The 22774-nt window shown below is 49.9% G+C and overlaps 1 protein-coding gene across 2 annotated transcripts in view; it reads left to right on the top strand.

Annotated features, from left to right (window-relative positions):
* Positions 1-22774, top strand: part of WWP1 (WW domain containing E3 ubiquitin protein ligase 1) — a 1173512-nt gene that overhangs the window by 286586 nt on the left and 864152 nt on the right. For both annotated transcript variants that reach the window (XM_078687073.1, XM_078687072.1), the window contains exon 9: positions 7778-7873. In XM_078687073.1, the coding sequence (XP_078543199.1) occupies positions 7778-7873 (96 nt within the window). The remainder of the gene's footprint in view (positions 1-7777; positions 7874-22774) is intronic.

Raw genomic sequence — 22774 nt, 5'->3', positions numbered from 1 at the left:
GTCACTTGCTCAGGGCAAGGGGGGGGAAGTAAGATAGGACAGAGAGGTGACAGCCAGCGGCACTCATGCGGCTTGGTGCAGGGTACTTTGGAGCCGTCGGGCGCACAATGTTATCCAATGAGGATCTTGAAAAAGGAACAAAGGCTGCAGGCACGGGGATGGTGACTCTCCAGGGGTGACCAGCACTTTGAGAGGTAGGTTGGGATATTGGAGCACATGTAGGTACCCCAAAAGGAGGCACAGGGGGCCGCGGGGCGCCGGGTGCAGGGGTGTCTTTGGGGGTCGGAAAAGCTTACCCTCGGCTGGTCGCGGTTGGGGTGGTCCCTAAATACTAAATTTAGGGGCGTTACAGGTAGGGCAAGGGCAGGGACCAATAGGTCCCTGTCCTGGGGTGAGGACACCTCCTAGCCTGCTCCTCTCCTGTGGGAGGGGGGCAGGAGCCTAGCTGGGATTGGGCAGGGCTCTCCATCTACAAGATGGCCGGAGCCCGGGGTCGTGCTTCACCTCGCCTCCTCCACCTGAGGGGTGGAGTTGCCAAAGGTTGGCACACCCTCCTTCCTGACGTAGTTTTTCCCGCCAGTCTTCCCGCCAGAGTGGGGGTAGAACGGGTGGGGGGCCAGTTGCTGGGTACAGCAAATGGTCTGGAGAAGCTCTCAGAGGTGGTATGCCTTTGAAGCTTCCCCCTGTCCATCCTGGGGAAGGAGACATAGCACCTCGCCCAGGATGTGCTTTGTTGCAGGCCCAGGAGAGAGAGGGGCTCGCCACCCAGGGGTCCAGCAACATGTCTGCTGTGTGGCAGCCTCTGCAGCCACTCAGCCAGACGTGGATTGTAGGTTAGGTTTTCAGTGGGGCATCTCTAAGATGCCCTCTGGTGCATTTTACATTAAATCTCACACTGGCAACAGTGTGGGTTTAATGTCCTGAGAAGTTTGGTACCAAACTTGTCAGTCTTCAGTGTAGCCATTATGGTGCTATGGAGTTCGTAATGACAACCTCCCAGCACCATATACTCTTAATGGCATCACTGCACTTAGTGTCCAGGAATGGCCCTGGGTACTGTAGGGGCACAGGGCTCATGCACCTGTGCCCACACCACTGGCATAGGGCACCCAGCTAGAGGGGTGACTGATGTATGCCAGGGCAGTGGGTTTGCGGGCATGGCACACAGGGATGTGTGCCATGTCGACTCTTTGTTTAGTTCTGTACCTATGCACTCACCCTGCAAAGGCAGTGTGTGGGTACCAAGGTACAGGGCCCCTAAGGGTGGCACAATAAGTGCTGCAGCCCTTGGGGGTCTTCTCTGGTCACCATTCCCTGGGTACCTAGGGTACCATTTACTAGGGGCTGATAGGTAGCCAGAGATGCCAATTGGGTTTTGTTTCAACACAGTTTTTAGGGAAGGAACACAGTCCCTGGATACCTGATTGGCAGGGACCCAGGGCACACTCAGTCAAGCACCTCAGCAGTTCATAAAAAAGTGGGGGCATACCAAGGCAAGAAAGATGGCACTTTCTCACAGTGACACTTCAACAAGTGCTCACAACTCTACAGCAGGGCGCCTTAATGTATATTCTAGGCTTAAAGGATGCGTATTTCCACATTACTATTCACCCCGCTCATCGCAGATATCTCAGATTTGTGATAGCGGGTCAACATTACCAATTCAAAGACCACACAATCATGTCTTACGACACCTGGATGACTACCTCATCAAAGCCAGCACTTACCAGAAGTGCCTCCTACACACTCAAGCCACAATCCACTTACTACATCAACTAGGGTTTACAGTGAATGTGTTGAAGTCCCATCTGCAGCCTTCCAACACAGACTTATCTCGGAGCCACCATAGACATTCAGAGCGCTCTAGTCTTTCCCAATGCAGCCAGAATTCTCAGTATTCAGTTTATTCTCCCTTCCTAACCAGTCATTACCAGCAAGAGTCTTCATGCAACTGCTAGGAATGATGGAGTCATGCCTCGTGGTCGATCCCCATGCATGACTTCCATGCGTCCCCTTCAAGAATGCTTAGCAAGTCAATGGAACCAGTTGCAGGGTCATTTGACCAATCTAGTGTTGGTAGATGGCTACACCTATCCCTCTCTGCCGTGGTGGAACCCACAAAATGTATCCAAAGGGCGGCTCTTCGTCGACCCTGGTCCACGGACTGTGCTAACAGCAGGCACATCGCTCACTGGTTGGTGTGCTCACTTACACAGTCCCAAGAATTGTGGAGTCTAAAGCACAAAGACTCCATATAAATCATCAAGAACTACTAGCCGTGTTTCTAGCGCTCAGAGCCTTTCAAATTCCCCTCAGGCAAAGCTAACCAAATCCGCACGGACAACATGACCGATATCTACTATATACAAAAACAGGGTGGGGACGCTCTCTTCAACTGTCATGCCTTGCACAAGCCATTTGGAAATGGGCAATACACCACAGGATTCATCTCCTGGCAGAGCATCTTCCAGGATTGAACAATCGGATTGCAGACCTTCTCAGCAGACAGAAGTAGTAATTCTACATGTGGAAACTTCTTCCTCCGGGTCTCCTCCCCTACTTTCAGGAATGGATATTTCCTCACATAGGCCTGTTCGACACAGTGCAAAATGCCCAAGCTTTGCCTCCAGGTTCCCACACCTGCTCTCCAAAGGCAGTGCCCTATGGATGAACTGGTCAGGGATATTTGCTTAAGCTTTCCCGCCTCTCCCACTCTTTTCGTTGGTCGTTCGGAAACTCAGGCAAACATCTCTCACACTGATTCTTATAGCTCCCACATGGGCATGTCAACCTTGGTTCACCATCCTGCTGGAGCTGTCAGTTGTTCCACACCAAAAGCTGCAACTCACCTCCTGCCTTCTCACTCCGAGCCATGGAGAAGTCAGACATCCAAATACCAAAGAACTGAACCTAGTGATCTGGCTCCTAAAGTCATAGACTTTGGTTATTTACAATTACCACCTAACTGTATGAACTTCCTAAAAGAGGCTAGAAAGCCTACTACTAGAGCATGTTATGCAGCAAAATGGAAATGGTTTGTTCTCTATTGTAACAATATCAATCTCAATCCTCTTGCTGCTTCTGTGCAGAACATCATCTGTTTTCTGTTACATTTAGAACAACCTGTACTAGCCTACACATCCATTCGCTTACATCTAGCAGCAGTAGCTCCATACTTACAAAACAGACAACACTTTTCTCTAGAGTACCAGTGATTAAAGCCTTTATGGAAGGATTAAAAAGTGATTCCACGAAGAGTCCTACCTGCCCCAGTATGGAACTTAAACATAGTCCTTACAAGGCTAATGGGTCCACCATTTGAACCAATGCACAGGTGTCAATTACAATTCCTATCATGTAAGGTTGCTTTTCTCATCGCAATAACTTCACTAAGGAGAGTTGATGAACTCCAGGCATTAACTATACAAGAGCCCATTTTTCATCTTCACAAAGACAGAGTGGTTCTTCAAACCAATCCTAAATTTCTTGCTAAAGTTCTTTCTGCCTTTCATATCAGTCAATCAGTTGAGTTACCTGTGTTCTTTCCTCAACCTGATTGTGTAGCTGACCGAGCTCTAAACACACTTGATGTTAGAAGACCTTTACTATATTATGTGGCAAGAACAAAAGAATTTCGCAAAACAAAGCAGCTTTTTGGCAAGATGGATTGTGAAATGTATCCAGACATGTTAGGTGAAAGCAAAAAGATATTTAGTAATACCCCCTAGAGCTCATTCCTCTAGCAAGGTAGGGGCTACTATGGCCTTCTTGGGGAATATTCCCTTAGCTGACATCTGTAAGGCAGCAACATGGTCGACACTGCACACATTCACCAAGCACTGTTGTGTAGATGTGTTAGCAAGGCAACAAGCTAATGTAGGTCAGGCAGTACTTAAAACACTATATCAAACAACTACAACAACTGCAAGTTCGCCACCGCTTTGGGAGTATATTACTGTTTAGTCTATGCAAATTATGTGATCTACATCTCACATGCTTCGAACGGCTAATGTTAATTGCCCAGTAAGCATTTGTTCTTGGCATGTAGAGTTGAAGATTCACATGTGCCCACCCGCCACCCCGGGTATCTGTAGTTGTTGTAGTTCTCATGTTACATACATATACGCATGGACATCTCTATTCTAATTCTACACTTTCTAACTCCATTCTCCCCCTCTGCATGAAAAAAAACCTAACAATGGAGTTGATGCCCATGCGCACTATCACTGAAAGGAGGAGTCTCGTTTCCTCGTGACTGGAAGGACTTCTTAGAAGAAAAACAACTTGCAAACATCCAAATCAATCAATCAAATAATCATATCATTTGTAAAGCGCACTACTCACCCGTGAGGGTCTCAAGGCGCTGGGGTGGGGAATGCTGCTAATGCTCGAAAAGCCAGGTCTTGAGGAGTTTTCTGAAGGTCAGCAGGTCTTGGGTCTGCCGTAGGTGGATGGGGAGGGTGTTCCAGGTCTTGGCCAGGAGGTGGGAGAACGATCAGCCGCCGGAGGTCGCTCTTCAGAAGCGGGGGACAGTGGCGAGGTTGGCAGAGCAGAGCTGGCGGGTGGGGATGTAGAAGCGGAGTCGTCTGTTGAGGTACGTTGGTCCGGTGTTGTGGAGTGCCTTTTGTGTGTGGGTGAGGATCTTGAAGGTTATCCTCTTGTTGACCGGGAGCCAGTGCAGGTCTCTCAGGTGGGGTGTGATGTGGGTGCGGTGAGGGATGTCGAGGATCAGGCGTGCAGAGGCGTTCTGGATGCGTTGGCGCCGTCTCAGGAGTTTGGCCGAGGCTCCTGCGTAGAGGGCGTTTCCGTAGTCCAACCTGCTGCTGACGAGGGCCTGGGTGACTGTTCTTCTCGTTTCAGTGGGGATCCACTTGTAGATCCTGCGGAGCATGCGGAGGGTTTTGAAGCAGGAGGAGGAGGAGACGGCATTGACCTGTTTAGTCATTAAGAGGGTGGAGTCGAGGATGACCCCTAGGTTGCGTCCATGGTTGTGGGTGTTGGGGTGGTTCCCAGTGCGGTTGGCCACCAGGAGTCGTACCAGGCCGAAGGGGTGGATCCAAGGATGAGGACCTCAGTCTTGTTCGAGTTCAGCTTCAGTCGGCTGTTCCTCATCTATTCAGCAACGGCCTTCATTCCTTTTTGAAGGTTGATTTTGGCGGTGTGGGGGTTCTTGGTGAGGGAGAGGATGAGCTGGGTGTCATCGGCGTAGGAGATGACGTTGATGTCGTGCCAACGGGCGACGTGGGCGAGCTGTGCCATGTAGATGTTAAACAGAGTTGGGCTGAGGGATGAGCCCTGGGGTATGCCTCAGATGATCTCGGTTGCTTCGGAGTGGAAGGGGGGGAAGGCGGATGCTCTGTGTTCTGCTGGAGAGGAAGGAGGTGGTCCAGTCCAGGGCCTTCTCTTGGATCCCGGCGTTAAAGAGGCGTGTTCGTAGTGTGTGGTGGCAGACCGTGTTGAAGGCGGCTGACAGGTCCAGGAGGATGAGGGCCGCCGTTTCTCTGCTGACCAGCAAGGACTTGATGTCATCGGTGGCAGCGATGAGGGCAGTCTTGGTGCTGTGGTTGCTGCGAACCCGGACTGGTAAGGGTCCAGGATGTTGTTCTCCTCGAGGTAGCGGGTCAGTTGTTCATTGACTGTCTTCTCGACCTTTGCCGGGAACGGGAGCAGGGAGATGGGCCGGAAGTTCTTGAGGTCCTTGGGGTCCGCCTTTGTGTTTCTTGAGTAAGACGTTGATCTCGGCGTGCGTCCAGCTCTCCGGGAAGGTTGCTGTCTCAAAGGAGGTGTTGGTGACTTTCCGGAGATGGGGTGCAATGGCTGTGCTGGCTTTGTTGAAGATGTGGTGTGTGCATGAGTTTGACGGAGATCCGGAACGTGTTCATGACCTTGATGGTGTCGTCGTCGTTGATGTTGGTCCAGGAGTGCAGGCGGTTGGTGCGGATGGTGGTCGTAAGGGCAGAGGTCTCAGTGGTTGTCGTGGCGTTGAAGCTGTCGTGGATGTCTGCGATCTTGCGTTGGAAGAAGGTGGCCAGCGAGTCGCACAGGTCTTGCGAGGGTGGGGTGTTGGAGAGTTCCTTCACGATGTTGAAGAGCTCTATGCTGTTGTGCGCGTTGTCTAGACGGTCTTTGAAGGAGGCCCATTTGGTGGATCTGATGAGGTGATGGTGTCTGCGGGTGGCGTTCTTGTGGGCTGCGTAGCTGTCCGGTGTTCGTTCACGGAGCCAGATTTTCTCCAGCTTTCGGCAGGTTTGCTTGGAGGCCCGGAGGTCTTCAGTGAACCAGCTGGCTTTCTTGTTGGTGTGACTGTTGGAGGGTTTCTTGATCGGGGCGAGGGTGTTGGCGCAGTCGTTGTTCCACTGTCTGAGGTTGTAGGCAGCGGTGTTGGGGTCGGTGGTGTCAGTGGGTGGGCTCTGGACGAGGGTGGTGGTTAGCTGGTCTACGGTGACTTTGCTCCAGCAGCGGCGCGGCATCTGTTGGGTGCGGTGGTGGGTTTCTTGAAGTTGAAGTGGATGTTGCAATGGTCTGTCCAGTGGAGTTCGGTGTGGTTGAAGGAGACGTGGGGGCTTGCGGAGAAGATGGGGTCAAGCGGGAGTGGGTGGGTGGGTGGGTATTGTGACGAGTTGTCTCAGTCTGTGGTTGGCTAGGTTGTCGATCAGGGTGGTGGAGTTGGTGTCATTGTTGTTCTCGAGGTGGTAGTTCAGGTCCCCGAAGAGGATGTAGTCCGTGGAGGCAAGGGCGTATGTGCTGACGAATTCGGCGATGGAGTCGCTGAACTGTGGTTGGGGTCAAGGGGTCTGTAGATGAGGGTTTCTCGGGGTCTGTAGAAGAGGGTTCCTCTGAGGGTGGTGTGGATCTGGAAGTGCAGGTGTTCGGCGGAGCTTAAGGTGTTGTCGGTGTTGGTCGAGACTCTGATGGTGCTCCTGTGGACCATGGCGATTCCTGCTCCGTTGGTGCGGTCCCTGCAGGTGATCTTGTAGCCTTCCGGTACGGCTATGGCTATGTCGGGTGCCGAGGCGGGGTTCAACCAGGTCTCCGTCAGGAAGGCGACGTCTGGGGAGGTTGAGTCGAGAAGGCCCCAAAAAGTAGGTGTGTGATTGTCTGGTGTGGAGTGCGTGGATGGTTCTGGCATCGTAACGGTGTCGGGCGTCGTGGCGTCCGTGGGGTCCTAGTGCTGGGCGCGGTCCAGGTGCGGGCGGGAGCAGACGGGCTTGCATTGGGTGCGCCCGCTGCGCACGCCCGCTGTGCGGCCTCAATATGAGGGCATGTAGGAGGGATGAGCAGCTGGGAGATGGGAGCGGGCAGCGAATGGGATTGCAGGGGGGCGGGGGCGCAGGGACGCAGCAGCTGGAAAAAACAGGGCGCGCCGCAGGAGAACTGGGTACAGGAAGGAAAAACAAGTCTGGACAAGAAAGCAAGTACAGGGGCAGAGGAATAAAAACAAGGCTGGGCAAGAAAGCAAGTACAAGCACAGAGGAATAAAAACAAGTCTGGGCAAGAAAGCAAGTTAGGCACAGGGGAAAAATACAAGATTAGGCAAAAACAATGTAGGCAGAGCCGTGCAGCAGCGTGGGGAACGACCTGCCTGCGAGCAGGGTCGGAGGCCCAACCCTAGATGGCAGGAGTATGCAGAGCATGTGAATCTACAGCTCTACATGTCAAAAACAGATGCTTACTGGGTAAGTAACATTATCATTTACTGGGTAATGTTTATTGTTTGTCTGATTCATCCAAAACATTATTCTTGATTGACATAATTTGTTTTTTGTTTTCTACCTAGATGGGAACAAAGAAAAGATCCTCATGGAAGAACCTATTATGTAGATCACAACACACGAACTACAACATGGGAACGTCCACAGCCTTTACCACCAGGGTAATATAAGCATTTATGCATTTATTATTTGGTATCTTGAAATTCACAAATTGTTTATCAAATATGTCTTTAATTGGTCTTCTCCACAAAAGACTATCAGCATTTCTTGATAAATAAGGGTAAAAAGACAGTACAAAGGGTGCATTACTGGTAAAGAGATCAGGATGTGTTTTGCAAATAATAAAATAAGCAAACTAGTGTTAATGTCAGTCTTCTCCAATGTGTGCTAAGCTTCACATAACTGAAAATTGATTGAGCTCTGTGGGTTCTAAAATCTAGCTTTCTCTGTACAACGAATATGGCATAGAATATTACCCATGTTTTACACAATATTTTCATCTTACCTTGTTCATCCTTTGCATGGGCTATGTCAACGACCTTTTGGGGGGTAAACTATCCAATTTTCAAGCTTGATAGCTGTTTTACCAAAGGTTTTCTTTATTGCTTTTTTGAAGTTCCATATCCCAAACCACGTCATGGAGTAAGCCATAGATGTTCAGCCAATCTACTCTGTGGTAGTCAAGTGCAAAAAGGGGAGGTCTTGGTGAATCAGTTTGAGTGCAGCATATTGTGGCCCCAGGACGCCAGTGGTAAAAGACAATAACCCTAACAGGTATTTCCTTGTAATCGTAGACTGCCCTAAGATCCAAAGGAAAATTCTCTTAATAACATCGTTTCTTACTTATTGCCTCCTGCAAGAGGTTCGGTTTGAAATTAACTGTAGTCTCCATTGTACATTTACTCCGTGCCTTCTGCTTCAAACTTTTCAAACTTTCTGTAGGATCCAGCAGCAACGACACCTCTGTGTGAAGATCACGTTTATATTTGAAGAAAGAAAACAAACTGCCTGTTATCATTGTGCTTTCTCGCTTTTTGGGAGCTCATTATTGGTTCCGCAATAGCCTTAGGTTATCTCCTTTTTTGTTTAATAATTTAATATTGAACTGTATTCCATGTTATTCCCATTATATAAATTATTATGGATGCATCTAACTGGGTCCCTCACTTTTAGAATATACCCAGACTGGATCTGGAGAATTCTCCAGCAATACTTCCATGCACCAGTGGATGGCCCTATGTGGCTCTGCTGTGTCTCTGTACCGCCCAGGAAGTGACTTTGCAGAGCTGCATATAAGCTCCACCTCTGCGCTCTGGCATTAGTTCTTTTCTTTCGACGCCATTCAATTAAGATTTGGAGCTTCTCTTCAACCATGTTCCAATTCCTGTAGAGTGTGCTGGAGAACGATATATCCACCAAAAACAACCAGATCTTTCTTTAAACGCAAAGTATTCAGCTGAATGAGATGGGGAAAATATCTCAGTAGTCTCATTTGGTGCCAATCTATTGGCCATATAGTCCTGCGTGTTGTTGTATGACAACACTCCAATCCCCAAGTGTGTTATACGTCAGTGGCCCATCATCAAGATGGCACTCTTAATACATAGCTGTAACTTGTGTGCCTCAGATTCCCTGCATAACAATCTGTGTAACTGTGAGTAGCAAATGATATGTCACAGCGACCCCCTCAGGTTTCCACCCCAGGCCCATGTGGCTCATCGGTCCCAGTTTTAAAAGTGGTTTGCAGTGGTACGCCCTCATCCTCTCTGTAGCCGCCATCTTGAGCATATATCGAGTGAGCTACTCCCAGATATCGCATGGTCTTGAGCGAGGGGGTAGTAGTTCAGCGTATACATTGTTTTGCTCTTGACAATAAGTAATGTCTGTCAGCCATTCTTTAAACTTAGGCGCTCTGCCCCGCCCCTATCTAGAGGCGATTTTGCGTTTGGCAATCAGTAAACCTATCCACAGGAACCTTTTTGCGTGGCCATTGTGGCCTGAAAGATGGCACAGGAGACCCAGTTCCGGTGTCGGATCCAGCTGTGCCCCTAGCATGTCTCCCAAGGCATTTCTTACCTCAACCCAGTAATGCGCTATGGATCCGCAATCCCGCGCCAAATGTAGAAAGCCTGCTCTTTCCTGCTTACAGTGGTCGCATCTATCACTGGCTCATAACTGGAGTCTGTGTAACCGTACCAGAGTGTAACACATTCTGTGGAGGAATTTAAAATTAATAATTCTGAATCTGCTGCTAGCGGTGATGTGTTCTGTTTGTTGACAGCTGTTTGCCCAGGCCTCCTCTGTAAAAGGATGCCCCAATTCCGTTTCCCACCCCTGTTTTGCCTTCATGGTATTGTGTCCCCCCCTCCCCTATGGAGGCTTTGTATATGTGGGACATAGCATGTGCTGCCCCTCCTCGTACGGTTTGGAGCAATGAAAGCAATGTGGGAGGTTCCTCTGGGAAAGCGGGGGTAGCTGCTTTGACAGCTTGCTGTAAGAGAATACATAGGAATCTGTCCATAGTGGTAGGTGGTGCGGCACCCAGGAATGCAGTAGCGTCCTTGAATTATCCCTGATGGTACATGTCCACCCATGTGTTGAAGCCCAGACGGAGGAGCATGAGCTTACAAATCCCTTCCTGAGTGACTGGCAGGTTATGTTGGCCGAGTAGTGGGAGTAGGGGGGTATATAGCATGGGGATTTGGGATCTTTTTGTAATGGCCCGCCATTGTTTGTTCAAGCCACAGTGGATTTCCTTCCTCCAGCTGTCCAGTCATCTACACCCAGGAATCTCCTCCACGGTAGCGGTGCCATGGTCCCCTGTTCCACTGCCAGGTGTGTCATAAAAGGCGGGGGCAAGCCAGTATGCTGCGAAGTATGCCTGGGCACTGAGATAGTTGAGATTGGGATCGGCGCTTTTAACCCACCCTGAGCGAACGGCAACGTGAGGGTACTCCATTTTATCCTAGGCTGCTTACTGCCCCATGCTAGACGAATGAGTTGGCCTGTCAGTCTGGTGAAGAAAGGGCTACCACGGGTAAAGGAATGTTTGTACATAGATATAAGAATTTGGGCATTATGACCATCTTCATTAAGGCTATTCGGCCCGCCAAAGAGAGTGGAAGAGCGATCCATCTGCTGATCAGGTCCTCCACTTTAGCGAGAGCCACCCCATAGTTAGCTCGCAGCAGCTCCTCCTTATCTCTAGTGACGTTAATCCCCAGATAACAGACCTCGTCAGTGCTCCACAACAGTGGATAGTCCATTTGAAATGGGGTGTTACAGTTTGTGAGTGGCATGACTTGGGATTTACCCCAGTTATGGTTATTCCCGAAAAAGCCCTGAATTTTATAATTTCTTGTATCATGGCATTTAGTCCGTCGGCAGGGTTACGCACATATAGTGTGATATCATCGGAGTATAATGATATTAAAATGGGCTGTGTGGGGTAGTTGAGTGCATATTGCTTGTGATGTTGGCGCAGCATGGCTGCCAGCCGTTCCATAGCTATCGCGAATAACAGGGGTGATAGGGGACAACCCTGTCGCGTGCCCCTGGTGATGTCGAATGCTGGGAAGCGTTCCCGATGTAATAGCAATGAGGCACAGCGTCTGTTATACAGCAATTTGATCCACATAAGAAATCTCGGAGGAAATCCCATTTGCGTCAATACTGCCAGGAGGTATCCCCATTCCAGGGAGTCGAACGCTTTGGTGGCGTTCAGAAAGACCGCCACCGCCTATTCTTCCTGATCGATATCGTGTAGGATAAAAAGGAGAGCTCCCAGATTGTGTGATGTTGAACGGCCAGGTACGAAGCCTGATTGGTCAGAACGAATGAGCCTATCCATAAACAGAGTTAGCCTATCTGCGAGGACCGTAGCCAATATCTTCTCATCATAGTTTATCAACGACAACGGCCGATACGAGTCTGTGGATTCAGGGAGCTTCTCAGGTTTCAGTAATGAGACCAGCATTGTTCTCACATGGTAGGTGGGAGTGACCCTGTTTGGGCGGCCTCTTCATAAACTGCTTTCAGGAAGGGAGCTAGTGTCCATGTAGGTTTTATAAAATTCTATGCCAAGTCCGTCCAGCCCCTGTGCTTTGCCATTGCCAATCTGCATTATGGCCTCCCTTATTTTGTCTAACTCCAAGTCGGCCGCCAAGAATCCTGGAGTGCTGCACACGAGATATATAGCATTTGGTAGTGTGTGGTGAATACTTGTCCTATAGCTGTCGTGTCCCGATGCATCACGCCATCCCTATCTCGAACAACCAGAACGTGATTCACCATTCTCTGTGGACGGGCAGTCTGGGCAAGTGCTTAGCCAGGGCGTTCCCCCTCTCCATATCTGCGCGCCGCGTGATATTTGCCTCGAAAGAGACATTCCCTTTCTGCTTCCGCTTGGTACTCTGTTATGGTCTCTCGTATCTTGGCCATTGTGGGACTGTCATCCTCCCTCCGTATACCGTCTCCAGCTATTTGATCTGGCTTTCCAATTGCGCTATCGTCGTTCGAATGTCTTTAAGAATATCCCCACCTTGGCCATGCAATGTCCCCGTACAGTGACTTTTAGGGCTTCCCATACCATGGCTAGGGATGGGACAGTCTATATCTAGTCATAGGTATTCTTCTAGCGTTTCCCCCAATTCAGACCTAAACACCCAGTCTAGTAACGCCCTGGGCTGTAGGCGTCACTGTCTGGTCTGGGAGGACATTCCCGGGGGAGTCACCGAGATAAGCACAGGGGAGTGGTCTGAAGAAGTTTGCGCTAAATGGCAGGAGGAGAGAATGCACAGTTCAATGTCTTGCGACACAAGCCACATGTCTAGTCTGGACCATGTATTATTTACAGCGAGTGAAACATGCCTTCATATTGTGTCTGGTGTTGGTGGTGCCATACATCTACTAGTAGATTGTCAGCAACTATTTGCTGAAGTTGGCGCTGCGCTTTGGAGTAGTGATGCGGCAGTGGGTGTGAGCGGTGGTAGGATGAAATGATGCATCTAGACACCTTCAGTTGATAAAACCCTGGAAAAGCGAGTGTAATAATCTGGCAATCAGTTCACATGGAATTAAAATATGAATCTTGTCAGTCAGTCAAAAAGGTCTTTATTACGATTTACATCATAAAAGACATACAATACAAAACAGCACAAACCCTAGTAAAATTCCCCAATAAAATCCATAAATACAGAGCATAGTAAAGACAACAATAAAAAGTTATTAAATGTATATACAAAAACTATGACTGTAGGACACAATAGACATACAGAATTAAAAAATAAATTCATATTGAGAAGCAATCATGCTAACCCGCCATCTGCAAGTGTACACAAAGTATTAAAAACTCAGGTTCCGGATTGACCAGGCCCAACTGACAAATTTAGATACACAAATTACAATTAGACTTGAGGTGTCAGATTTCAAAATTCTACTTGCAGCCTGTGCGGATCTGGTGCCCAGCGAGCGGCATGCGGGCTTCAACCATACTCGTCTAGGATGTGAGTACAATGGGCAGCAAAAGAGGAAATGGTCCACTGTTTCTACCTCCTCCACATAATAGGGACATTTATCGGAGCCAGAAGGATTCCAAGAGCATGTTAATCCTCTGATCGGGAGGGAACCTACTCTTAGCTGATGGAAAAGTTTACGATCTATTGGTTTTGTTATAATGTCCCAATATTCCTCGTAATGGGGAGTATCCTGAATAACAAGGAATAAGGATGTCATAGAACTTCCCTGTACAGACACCAGTCTCTTTTCCTTATTCCTACTCCAATAAATTTCCTTAAAAAGCTTCTTGGAAGGGAAAACAGCAGTTACTGGGTCAGCCCACAGGGACCCCAGCCCCATATCCATCAGGGAGACCTTTATTCCTGATAACCAGGGAATCCTGGATGAGCCCCAAAGCCCTTTTACTTCCAAAAGGGCCTCAGCGTACATAGACAATTCCGGTGTCGTCCACAGGCGCCTCCAAAACGCCAGTGGCCTGTACCAATTTCGTCCTCAACGGGGTTACATCCAAGGTCATATAAAAGGGGGATGCGAGGTGTTGAATGGGGTAGCCCTATTGCCGATCTTAGAAATTTATTCTGTGCGACCTAAAGCCCCACAGTTCAGCTCCATACATAATGGCCGGTAGTATTTTAGAACCATACATTTTTAACAAGGGGGACAGTAGTTTAGTTATGGAGTTCCTGTGCTCCTTCAACAGAGCACCGGCAAGTTGGGCATGCCTAAGGGTGAGGAGGTCTATCTGCGGTTTCCAGCTTAGGTTTTCGCTAAAGGTGACTCCTAGATACGTAAAAACAGCTGTCTGATCAAGGATGACCCCACTCATTTTAACCCTAGCTTTGACTGGTCATGGGCCACGAAGGACCATAAATTTGGTCTTCCCTACATTGACTTAACAGCTCATGTTCGCGGCAGAACAGCTCAAAGCGAGACAGTGCAAGCTGTAACCCCTGTCTCGTCTTAGAAATTAAGAGCGTATCGTCCGCGAACATGAGCAGTGGAATTTTCTTGCCAGCTAGGGAGGGAGCGTCAGTCGGGTGATTAGAAAAGTAATTTTTAACCCCATTAATAAACAGGGAAAACAGAGTGGGGGCTAACACACATCCTTGTCTGACACCTTTAGAAACCTCAAACCTATCTGTCATCTCCCCAGGTTTGCCCCAACGAACGTTTGCATGCGTGTGTTCGTGCATATTGATAAGGAAAGCTACCAACTCTTTGGGCATGCCCATCCCCAATAACACTTCCCACAACTTGATCCTAGGTACAAGATCAAGGTACACGAAGGCCGCAAAGAGCATGCCACCACCTAGCAGAACCTCTTTCCAGTATAAGAGCATGACCCTAAATGCTTGGTCTAGGGTACCAATGTTCGACCGAAAACCCGCCTGGAGGGGTGTTAATACATCAAAATCGGCCATCCAATCCTGTATACGGCCCAAAAGAAGACTGGCCACAATCTTTTGTACCGCGTCTTATAAGGCTGATAGGACGATAGTTGACCGGGGCAGAGCGATCGCCCTTCTTGTAGATGGGCAATATCTCAGCCTCAAGCCAAGAATCGGGAACCAAAGCTCCACTAGCAAGGGCGTTAGTTAGCATTGTCAGATATGGGACCCATAGATCTTGCTCATGTTTCAATAAGTATGCAGGGATACAGTCAGGCCCTGGAGCTTTACCACTTGGAATGCCCTTTAGGATCACCTTCACCTCACTGGGGACAAAAAACAGGGATTCCTCACACATGGGGGTCTGCGTCGCTGTTAGAGGACCACACTGCAGTTTGAACTGGTTTTCAAAATACGAGACCCATGCCTGTGGCTCCACATAGTTTGTGGGAACCATATCTTGTGTGCGGTTACCCCATTTGAGGAGGTGCCAAAATTGCGTCATATTCCGCCCCTCACAAGCCTGAAGTAACCCCCTCCAACGGTCCTCGTCCCAATTCTTTTTGGCAGATAATTGGGCTAGTTTATAGGTAGCCCTACATCTTCGCTTGTCGTCTGGTAGTCTTAATTTAATGGCTATAAGAAGAGCTCTTTGAGCCTGTCTACAGCCATTATCATACCAGGAGCAGGGTCTCAACACTTTGTTTTTAGTGTTAGGGGGTAGCCTCCTAACAAAAAAAGATTTGAGTTCAGAAAATAACCCATTATGGATTTCAGGGAAGTTTTCATTATTCTCTGCCTGAGACTAGAAGCTATTTAGTTTAACCACCGTGGTAGTGAGCAGATGCCTTATCATGGACAGAGATCCCTCATTCATTGCAATTTTCGACCAACGTACCCTTCTCTCGTCATTAGTGAGAGTTACCATACCCTGAACAGTGGGGGCAACAACCAAGTCAGTATCAATAAAGCTGTTATCAGTCAGAGATAGGACTAGTGGATTATGGTCACTTTCGGGTCTACACGTGACCACCATGTCGGCAATGACCGACCACATCTCCAGGTTGGCTAGTATGTAATCAATACGAGACTCAGATCTACCGTTGTCAAAGGTCACTGCCCCTGCCCTATCTGACTTAGTTCTGCCGTTAACAGCCCGCAAGCCCTTATCTAGACACAGACCCTTCATAAACATAGCCGTATATGCGTCCATTTTTTAATGGGCACCAGCTCCAGCTGGGGAATACCCCATGAAGAATCTTCTGCCTCTGTAAGCTTTCCATCGACCAAACCAAGTGGCTCAAAACAGGTGTTGAAGTCCCCGGCCACAACCCTATTTATTTTTTTAGAGACCGTACAAAGAAATTCCTCTAATAAAAGGGCTGTTGGAGAACATCTCCCACCTGGAAACCCCCTAAGATATACATTAATGATAATAATATTGAGAACCTTCCTTATTGCCATGATGTCCGGACTGTCAAACGGGATCTCCACCACAGAGACTCCCACACATTGACGTACCCATATCGACAGACCACCCACCTGTCTTCCCCTACTAACCTTGGCTGCTGGTTTTGAAAAATTCAGATAGCCAAAGCAGAAGAGAGGGGCAATTGCCCAAGTTTCCTGAAAGCACCAGATATCAGACTCATCGATAAAACTAGCCCAATCCGGAACATGTAGTTTAGTTTCCAAACCCGCAATGTTCCATGAAGAAACCTTCACTAGGGGGACAACAGGACTAGGAGTCACCTCCGGACAACCCCCCGTCTGGCGAGGAACAAGATCCCCCGTAACAGCGATCTTCTTAGACGGAGTGGAGGGCTGGAGTGTGAGTCGATCTTGTGGCGGTGTTGTATTACTACTGTTATTTACCCCCAGACTTCGAAACATACTCCCATTAGGCGATAACCTTTGCTGAAACCTATCATCCCCAAGTCAATCGTTATCCTCTAGGGTGGATGGGGGAGCAAATCGATTATAAGTGTAAGTAGGGTAGTTGAAGGGGAGATCCAGTTGATTAGCCCAGGGAGGTTGACACTCCACCCTAAATGTAGGCGAAGGATATCTAGAGGGCATTTCATTCCAGTTACGTGAAAACAGAGGGATACCAGTGGTTGAACGAGGATAGAATTTAGCTCAAATCAAGAGTTTGAATTCCACCCTCCCCTCTAGTTTCCATCCCTTCGCAGATTAACCTTACAGCTCTGGGGTCTCTGAAATGTATGATTATACAATCCCCTACCAGGTCCTTGCGTCTGCTACCCAACCAGCTCGCCCTTCTAACATGTAAAATTTCACCGTTGATATATCCTGGGAGTGGTCTATAGTTGCTGAGCCAAAAGATGACTTTATGTTCGAGGCATGTGGGCTGCTGAATTCATATCTATAGCATATCTATAGCATAGATCGCCGCCTAGTGTTGGGTCCGGATGATTGCACATTGTTGTCCTGGAAGAGTCTTCGAAGTATCACGAGATAGGTGGCTCCTCCCCTGGACTACAGTCCGCATGGGCATCGGCTCCATCCCCAGATTTTTTTTCCGCCATTGGGTTCGGATGTAATTTCGTTCTCTCCAGTCAGGAATCGACAAACTTTTTCAAGGCCAAAAGGCCTTCTTCGTACCGTCAGTATTGTTTGCGTTCGGTGCCCGGTTCTGTTCAGACCCGAGTTGGACATCCAGGGAGTCGCGTGACTCTTCGGTGATCGAGGCCCAGTCGACGCAGCAAGACCCTCGACGACGCGACATGGAACGGAGCCCGTTCAAGAAGTGTCCCATGTGCGGGTCGAAGTACCCACACATCGACGTCCACCCGGTGTGCAACAAGTGCCTGTCGCCGGACCACGATGAAGCCAACTGTATGGCTTGTTCACGGTTTCGTTCGAAGAAGACGATTCGGCTTCGGCGCGTGGCGCGCATGGAGGCCCGGCAGTCGGCCCCGGCACCGGTGGACATCTTCGACAGCAAGGAAGCAGACGAACACGAAGTTCAGCTGCAGATTTCACCTCCAGCGGAAGAAATCGACTACGACTATCAAGTGGATGTCGAAGGCCTAGACGTAGAAGAAGTCGTTGACGAGGTAGGAGACGACAATGAGGCCTATGGGGCCATGGAAGATAGCTCAGAGGAAGAGCTATGCCCCGTTCGAACACTTACAAAGGCTCAGGTCGAGGGATCGCCAATCGGCCTTACCCAAGACCTTCTCCCAGGATCCACGGCCCGCCTCCAGGCCCGGCTACGGACACTTCGGCGGAGCCGCCATTGTCAAAAGTGAAACCGAAAGTGAAACCTTCGGTGTCCACACTACCGAAAGTAGCTGACACGCCATCGAAACCGAAGACGTCTGCTCCCCTGTCGACACCCTCGTCTTCCGAGGTGTCAGGACAACCCGGGCCGATGAAAGCTGTCCACCCGGCGGAGTCGGGCAAGAGCGTCCAGCCAAAGTTGACCAAGGGCGTCGAGCAGAAGTCCAAGAAGGGCGTCGAGCCAGAGTCAAGCAAGGGCGTCCAGCCAAAGTCCAAGAAGGGCGTCGAGCTGGAGCCAGGCAAAGGCATCGAGCCGAAGTCCACAAAGGGCATCGAGCCGAAAACCAGCAAGGGCGTCGAGCCGAAGACTGGGGCCCCAAAAACGGTTACCCAGGCCGCCGACACAATGAAGCCTCGGCCGGAAAAGCCAAAGTCCTCGACGCTCGAGTCTCCACACGTTGGTGGACCAAGATCGTCTGTCGTGTCGACGAAGCCGTCCGCTTCATTCACGAAGCAGGTCTCGGACTCCCTGAAATGTATCAGGGACAAGGCTTCAGCGGAAGACCCCAAGACGCCTTCCGCACCGAAGCAATCGGTCCCCACCTCACAGTCATCGACGCCAATCCTCTTCACGTTGCCGCCGAAGGTGGCACCAAAGGCCTTCGCACCACGGTCGGTGCCCGAAGCGAACTTGCAAGGTGCTGCGGGGTCGAAGCCCACTCAGCCGGCTGGGGGCTTGATGCATCAACCACCATTGGTAGAAGATCAGTCGGAGCGTTTCATCCATGCCGACACCGGGAAGCTTACGCTTTACAAACGAAAAATTACTGCGACGACGCCTTTGGAGTCATACACCATTCCTCTGAAGCGCAAAAGGCCTGCTTCGGATTCACCGGTCTTGGTCGAACCACTGGCTCCTCGGACTCAAAGAGTTGCCACACCCTCACCAACTTATTCAGATGCCGAGGATGCAGGGGATCAGGACGAGGAATACAACTTTCCGGCCCACAAAATCCTGATGAACAACAGGACTCATGGGTGGAGGCAGGAGACCAAGGGGATCAGCAACCCGCCCTTGACCCTCAAGTATACAACGTCAAAACCTCTCCCACTGAGGATTCTGCGGCATTCAATGCCTTGATCGAGAGGGCGGCAAAGAACCACGACGTTGAACTGCATTCTGACCCTGTGGAGGTGGACTTCCTCTTTGACACTTTTTCAACAGCTGAAAAGACTGTGAAAACTCTCCCGATGCTAAAGGGGGTCCTGAAACATGCTGCGGACATCTTCAAGGAACCCACACGATCAAGGGTGGTCAACCCTAGAATTGAAAAAAAATACCGACCGGCACTTGGCGATCCAACATACATCAAGGGCCAGTTGCCATTGGACTCCCTGGTCGTTTCTAATGCCCGCAAAAGGGCGAATTCGCAGACCACTGGTGAAGCTCCTCCCCCGGACAAAGAATCCAAAGTGCTGGAGGCATCGGGGAAGAGAGTAGCAGCTCAGGCGGCCAATATCTGGCGTATCTCTAACACGCAGGCACTCTTGGCTCGGTACGACAGGGCACACTACGACACACTAGAGACCCTGTTGCAACATCTCCCAGACCAATATAAGGAGGCGGCGGAGATGCTTATCCAGGAAGGGAAGCTCATCTCCAACGCTTCCATTAAGTGTGCACTAGACGTCGCGGACACTGCAGCCAGGGCAATTAACACCAGTGTAATGTTGCGACGTCAGGCATGGCTCAGAATCTCCGGGTTTAAGCCTGAGATTCAAACTATCATTCTCAACCAGCCAGTAAACCCTGACAGATTATTTGGTCCTGAGGTGGATACCACCTTGGAAAAAATAAAGAAGGATACCGAGACTGCGAAGTCCATGGGAGCTCTCCAGTCCCAACAGTTTAGGGGGAGCACTTTTCGTCGCTCAGGCAATAGGGGTGTTTCCAGAGGCCAGATGTCCCAGCAAACACAACTCAATAAAGGTGGGGCGCAATCCTCATACCCCAAGCAGAGTAGAGGAGGTTATCGGGGCAACAACGCCAAGGGCAGGCAGGGGCAACAACAACTCCCGTTCCTCCGCCTCCAACAAACAGTGACGCCCTGTCACCGTCCCCCGACCATTCCACGCCTGTCGGGGGAGACTCCAGCAGTTCCTGCCAGTCTGGAAATCCATCACCACAGACAGGTGGGTCAGGAAACTTATCCAGTTCGGTTATTGTTTGGAGCTCACATCCACTCCACCCAACATACCACCAAAACACCGTCCTATGTCCACAGAGCATTTGCACTTATTGCAGCAGGAGGTTCTTGTCATGCTGCAAAAAGGCGCTATAGAGCTAGTGCCAGTGGAGGAAGAAGGCACAGGGGTGTACTCCCTGTACTTCTTAATCCCAAAGAAGGACGGGTCCCTCAGGCCCCTGAACCAGTACATTCTCTCAGAACACTTTCACATGCTAACGCTGCAGCAAGTTCTTCCGTTACTCACTCAGGGGGACTTCCTCACAACCTTGGACCTCAAGGATGCTTACTTCCACATTCCACTCCATCCATCACACAAAAAATACCTCATTCACCATTCAAAATCGGCATTATCAATTCAAGGTCCTTCCTTTCGGAGTGACCACAGCCCCCAGAGTGTTCACCAAATGTCTGGCGACAGTGGCGGCGCACCTCAGGAGACAAAACGTACATGTCTACCCTTATCTGGACGACTGGCTGGTTCAGGCAAAGTCGGCCCAGCAATGTGCCGCCGACATGTCCCACACCATTCACCTTCTTCACGGTCTGGGCTTCTCACTGAACTATCCAAAGTCGCACCTTCAGCCGGCCCTTATGCGGCAGTATCTGGGCGCGACGATAAATACCCTGGCGGCCACGGCTCAGCCAACTTCAGCGAGGATCAACAACATCCAGTCGCTAATCCAACAGTTCAGACCGCAACACTCGCTTCCTGCGAGAGTGTTCATGCAGTTGATAGGCATGATGGCCTCCTGCATTTTCATAGTCCCGCACGCGAGGTTACATATGCGTCCGCTCCAAGAATGCTTGGCGCATCAGTGGACTCAGGCTCAGGGGCAGTTGAAAGACCTAGTGTTGGTCACCGGTCGGGCATACAACTTTCTGCATTGGTGTAATCCACACAACCTTTGCAAGGGACGACCGTTCCAAGAGCCTGTGCCACAGATTACCCTGACAACGGACGCATCTCTCCAGGGATGGGGAGCTCATGTACTCCACTACACGGTGCAGGGACTATGGACACTGCAGCAAAGGAAGATGCACATCAACTACCTAGAACTAATGGCAATCTTCATGGCACTGAAGGCATTCAAAGTACATCTATGCAACAAGGTCGTGTTGATCCGGACGGACAACATGACGGCTATGTACTACATCCAGAAGCAGGGAGGTACACACTCTCCACAGTTGTCTCATCTGGCTCAGAGCATGTGGAAGTTGGCCATTCAGAGGAACATCTTCCTCATGGCGGAACACCTCCCGGGCACAGACAATCAGATGGCGGATCTGCTCAGCAGGTACAGCCACCAAATGCACGAGTGGGAGATACATCCATCAGTACTCCACCCGTATTTCCAGCAGTGGGGTCATCCAGAGATAGACCTGTTCGCCACGAGGGAAAACGCAAAATGCCAAAGCTTTGCCGCCAGGTTCCCTCACCCACAGTCGCAAGGCAATGCGATATGGATGAACTGGTCAGGCAGATTTGCGTACGCTTTTCCCCCAGCACCTCATACCGCTGGTGGCAAGAAAGCTAAAACAACACTCGATGACACTCATCCTGGTTACTCCAACGTGGGCACGCCAGCCATGGTACACCACGTTTCTAGAACTCTCCGTGGTACCGCATCAACGGCTGCACCTCACACCCAGGCTCTTGACGCAGAACCATGGCGCCATTCAGCATCCAGATCCGCAACAGCTCAATCTGGCGATCTGGCTCCTGAGGTCTTAGAGTTTGGCTACCTTGACTTGCCTCCTGAATGCATGGATATCATTCGGGAGGCGAGAAAGCCCACCACTAGAGCCTGCTATGCAGCAAAATGGAAGCGGTTTGTCATTTACTGTACTGAACGCCACATCAACCCACTTGATGCGTCCATTCCCAACATCATATGTTATTTGTTGCATCTTTACAAATGCAATCTTGCCTATGCTTCCATTCGGATACACTTATCCGCCATAGCGGCTTATCTCCAAAACAGGCAGCATCTCTCCGTTATCAGGGTGCCTGCCATTAAAGCCTTCCTAGAAGGGCTGAAGCGGGTCATCCCTCCCAGGACCCCGCCAGCTCCTGTATGGAACCTCAATGTGGTCCTCACCAGGTTGATGGGCCCACCTTTTGAGCCTCTACATTCGTGTGAGATTCAGTTCTTAACGTGGAAAGTGGCTTTTCTCATTGCTATTACGTCTCTACTACGTGTTAGTGAGCTGCAAGCGCTCACTGTACAAGAACCTTTCATACAGATTCACTCAAACAGGGTGGTGCTACGCACTAACCCAAAATTTCTTCCTAAAGTGGTTTCGCAGTTCCATGTCAACCAAACCATTGAACTGCCTGCGTTCTTTCCAAACCCAGAAACAGTGGCCGAAAGAATGCTCCACACTCTTGATGTCAAACGAGCTTTGATGTACTACATCGATAGGACCAAAGACTTTAGGAAGACACAACAACTCTTTGTTGCCTTTTCAGCCCAGCACAAAGGCAACCCCATTTCCAAAGCAGGTATAGCCAGGTGGATCGTTAAGTGCATTCAGATTTGCTATCACAAGGCTAAGCGCACTTTGACGGTCCCTCCCAGAGCCCACTCCACCCGTAAGTTGGGGGCCTCTATGGCTTTCCTTGGTAATATCCCTTTGGAAGATATTTGTAGAGCAGCCACAT

The sequence above is a fragment of the Lissotriton helveticus genome, chromosome 4_1 (assembly GCF_964261635.1).
Source record: "Lissotriton helveticus chromosome 4_1, aLisHel1.1, whole genome shotgun sequence".
In the NCBI taxonomy this organism is placed as follows: Eukaryota; Metazoa; Chordata; class Amphibia; order Caudata; family Salamandridae; genus Lissotriton; species Lissotriton helveticus.
The sequence above is the reverse complement of the archived record's forward strand: the minus strand, read 5'-3'. Positions and strand labels throughout refer to the sequence as shown.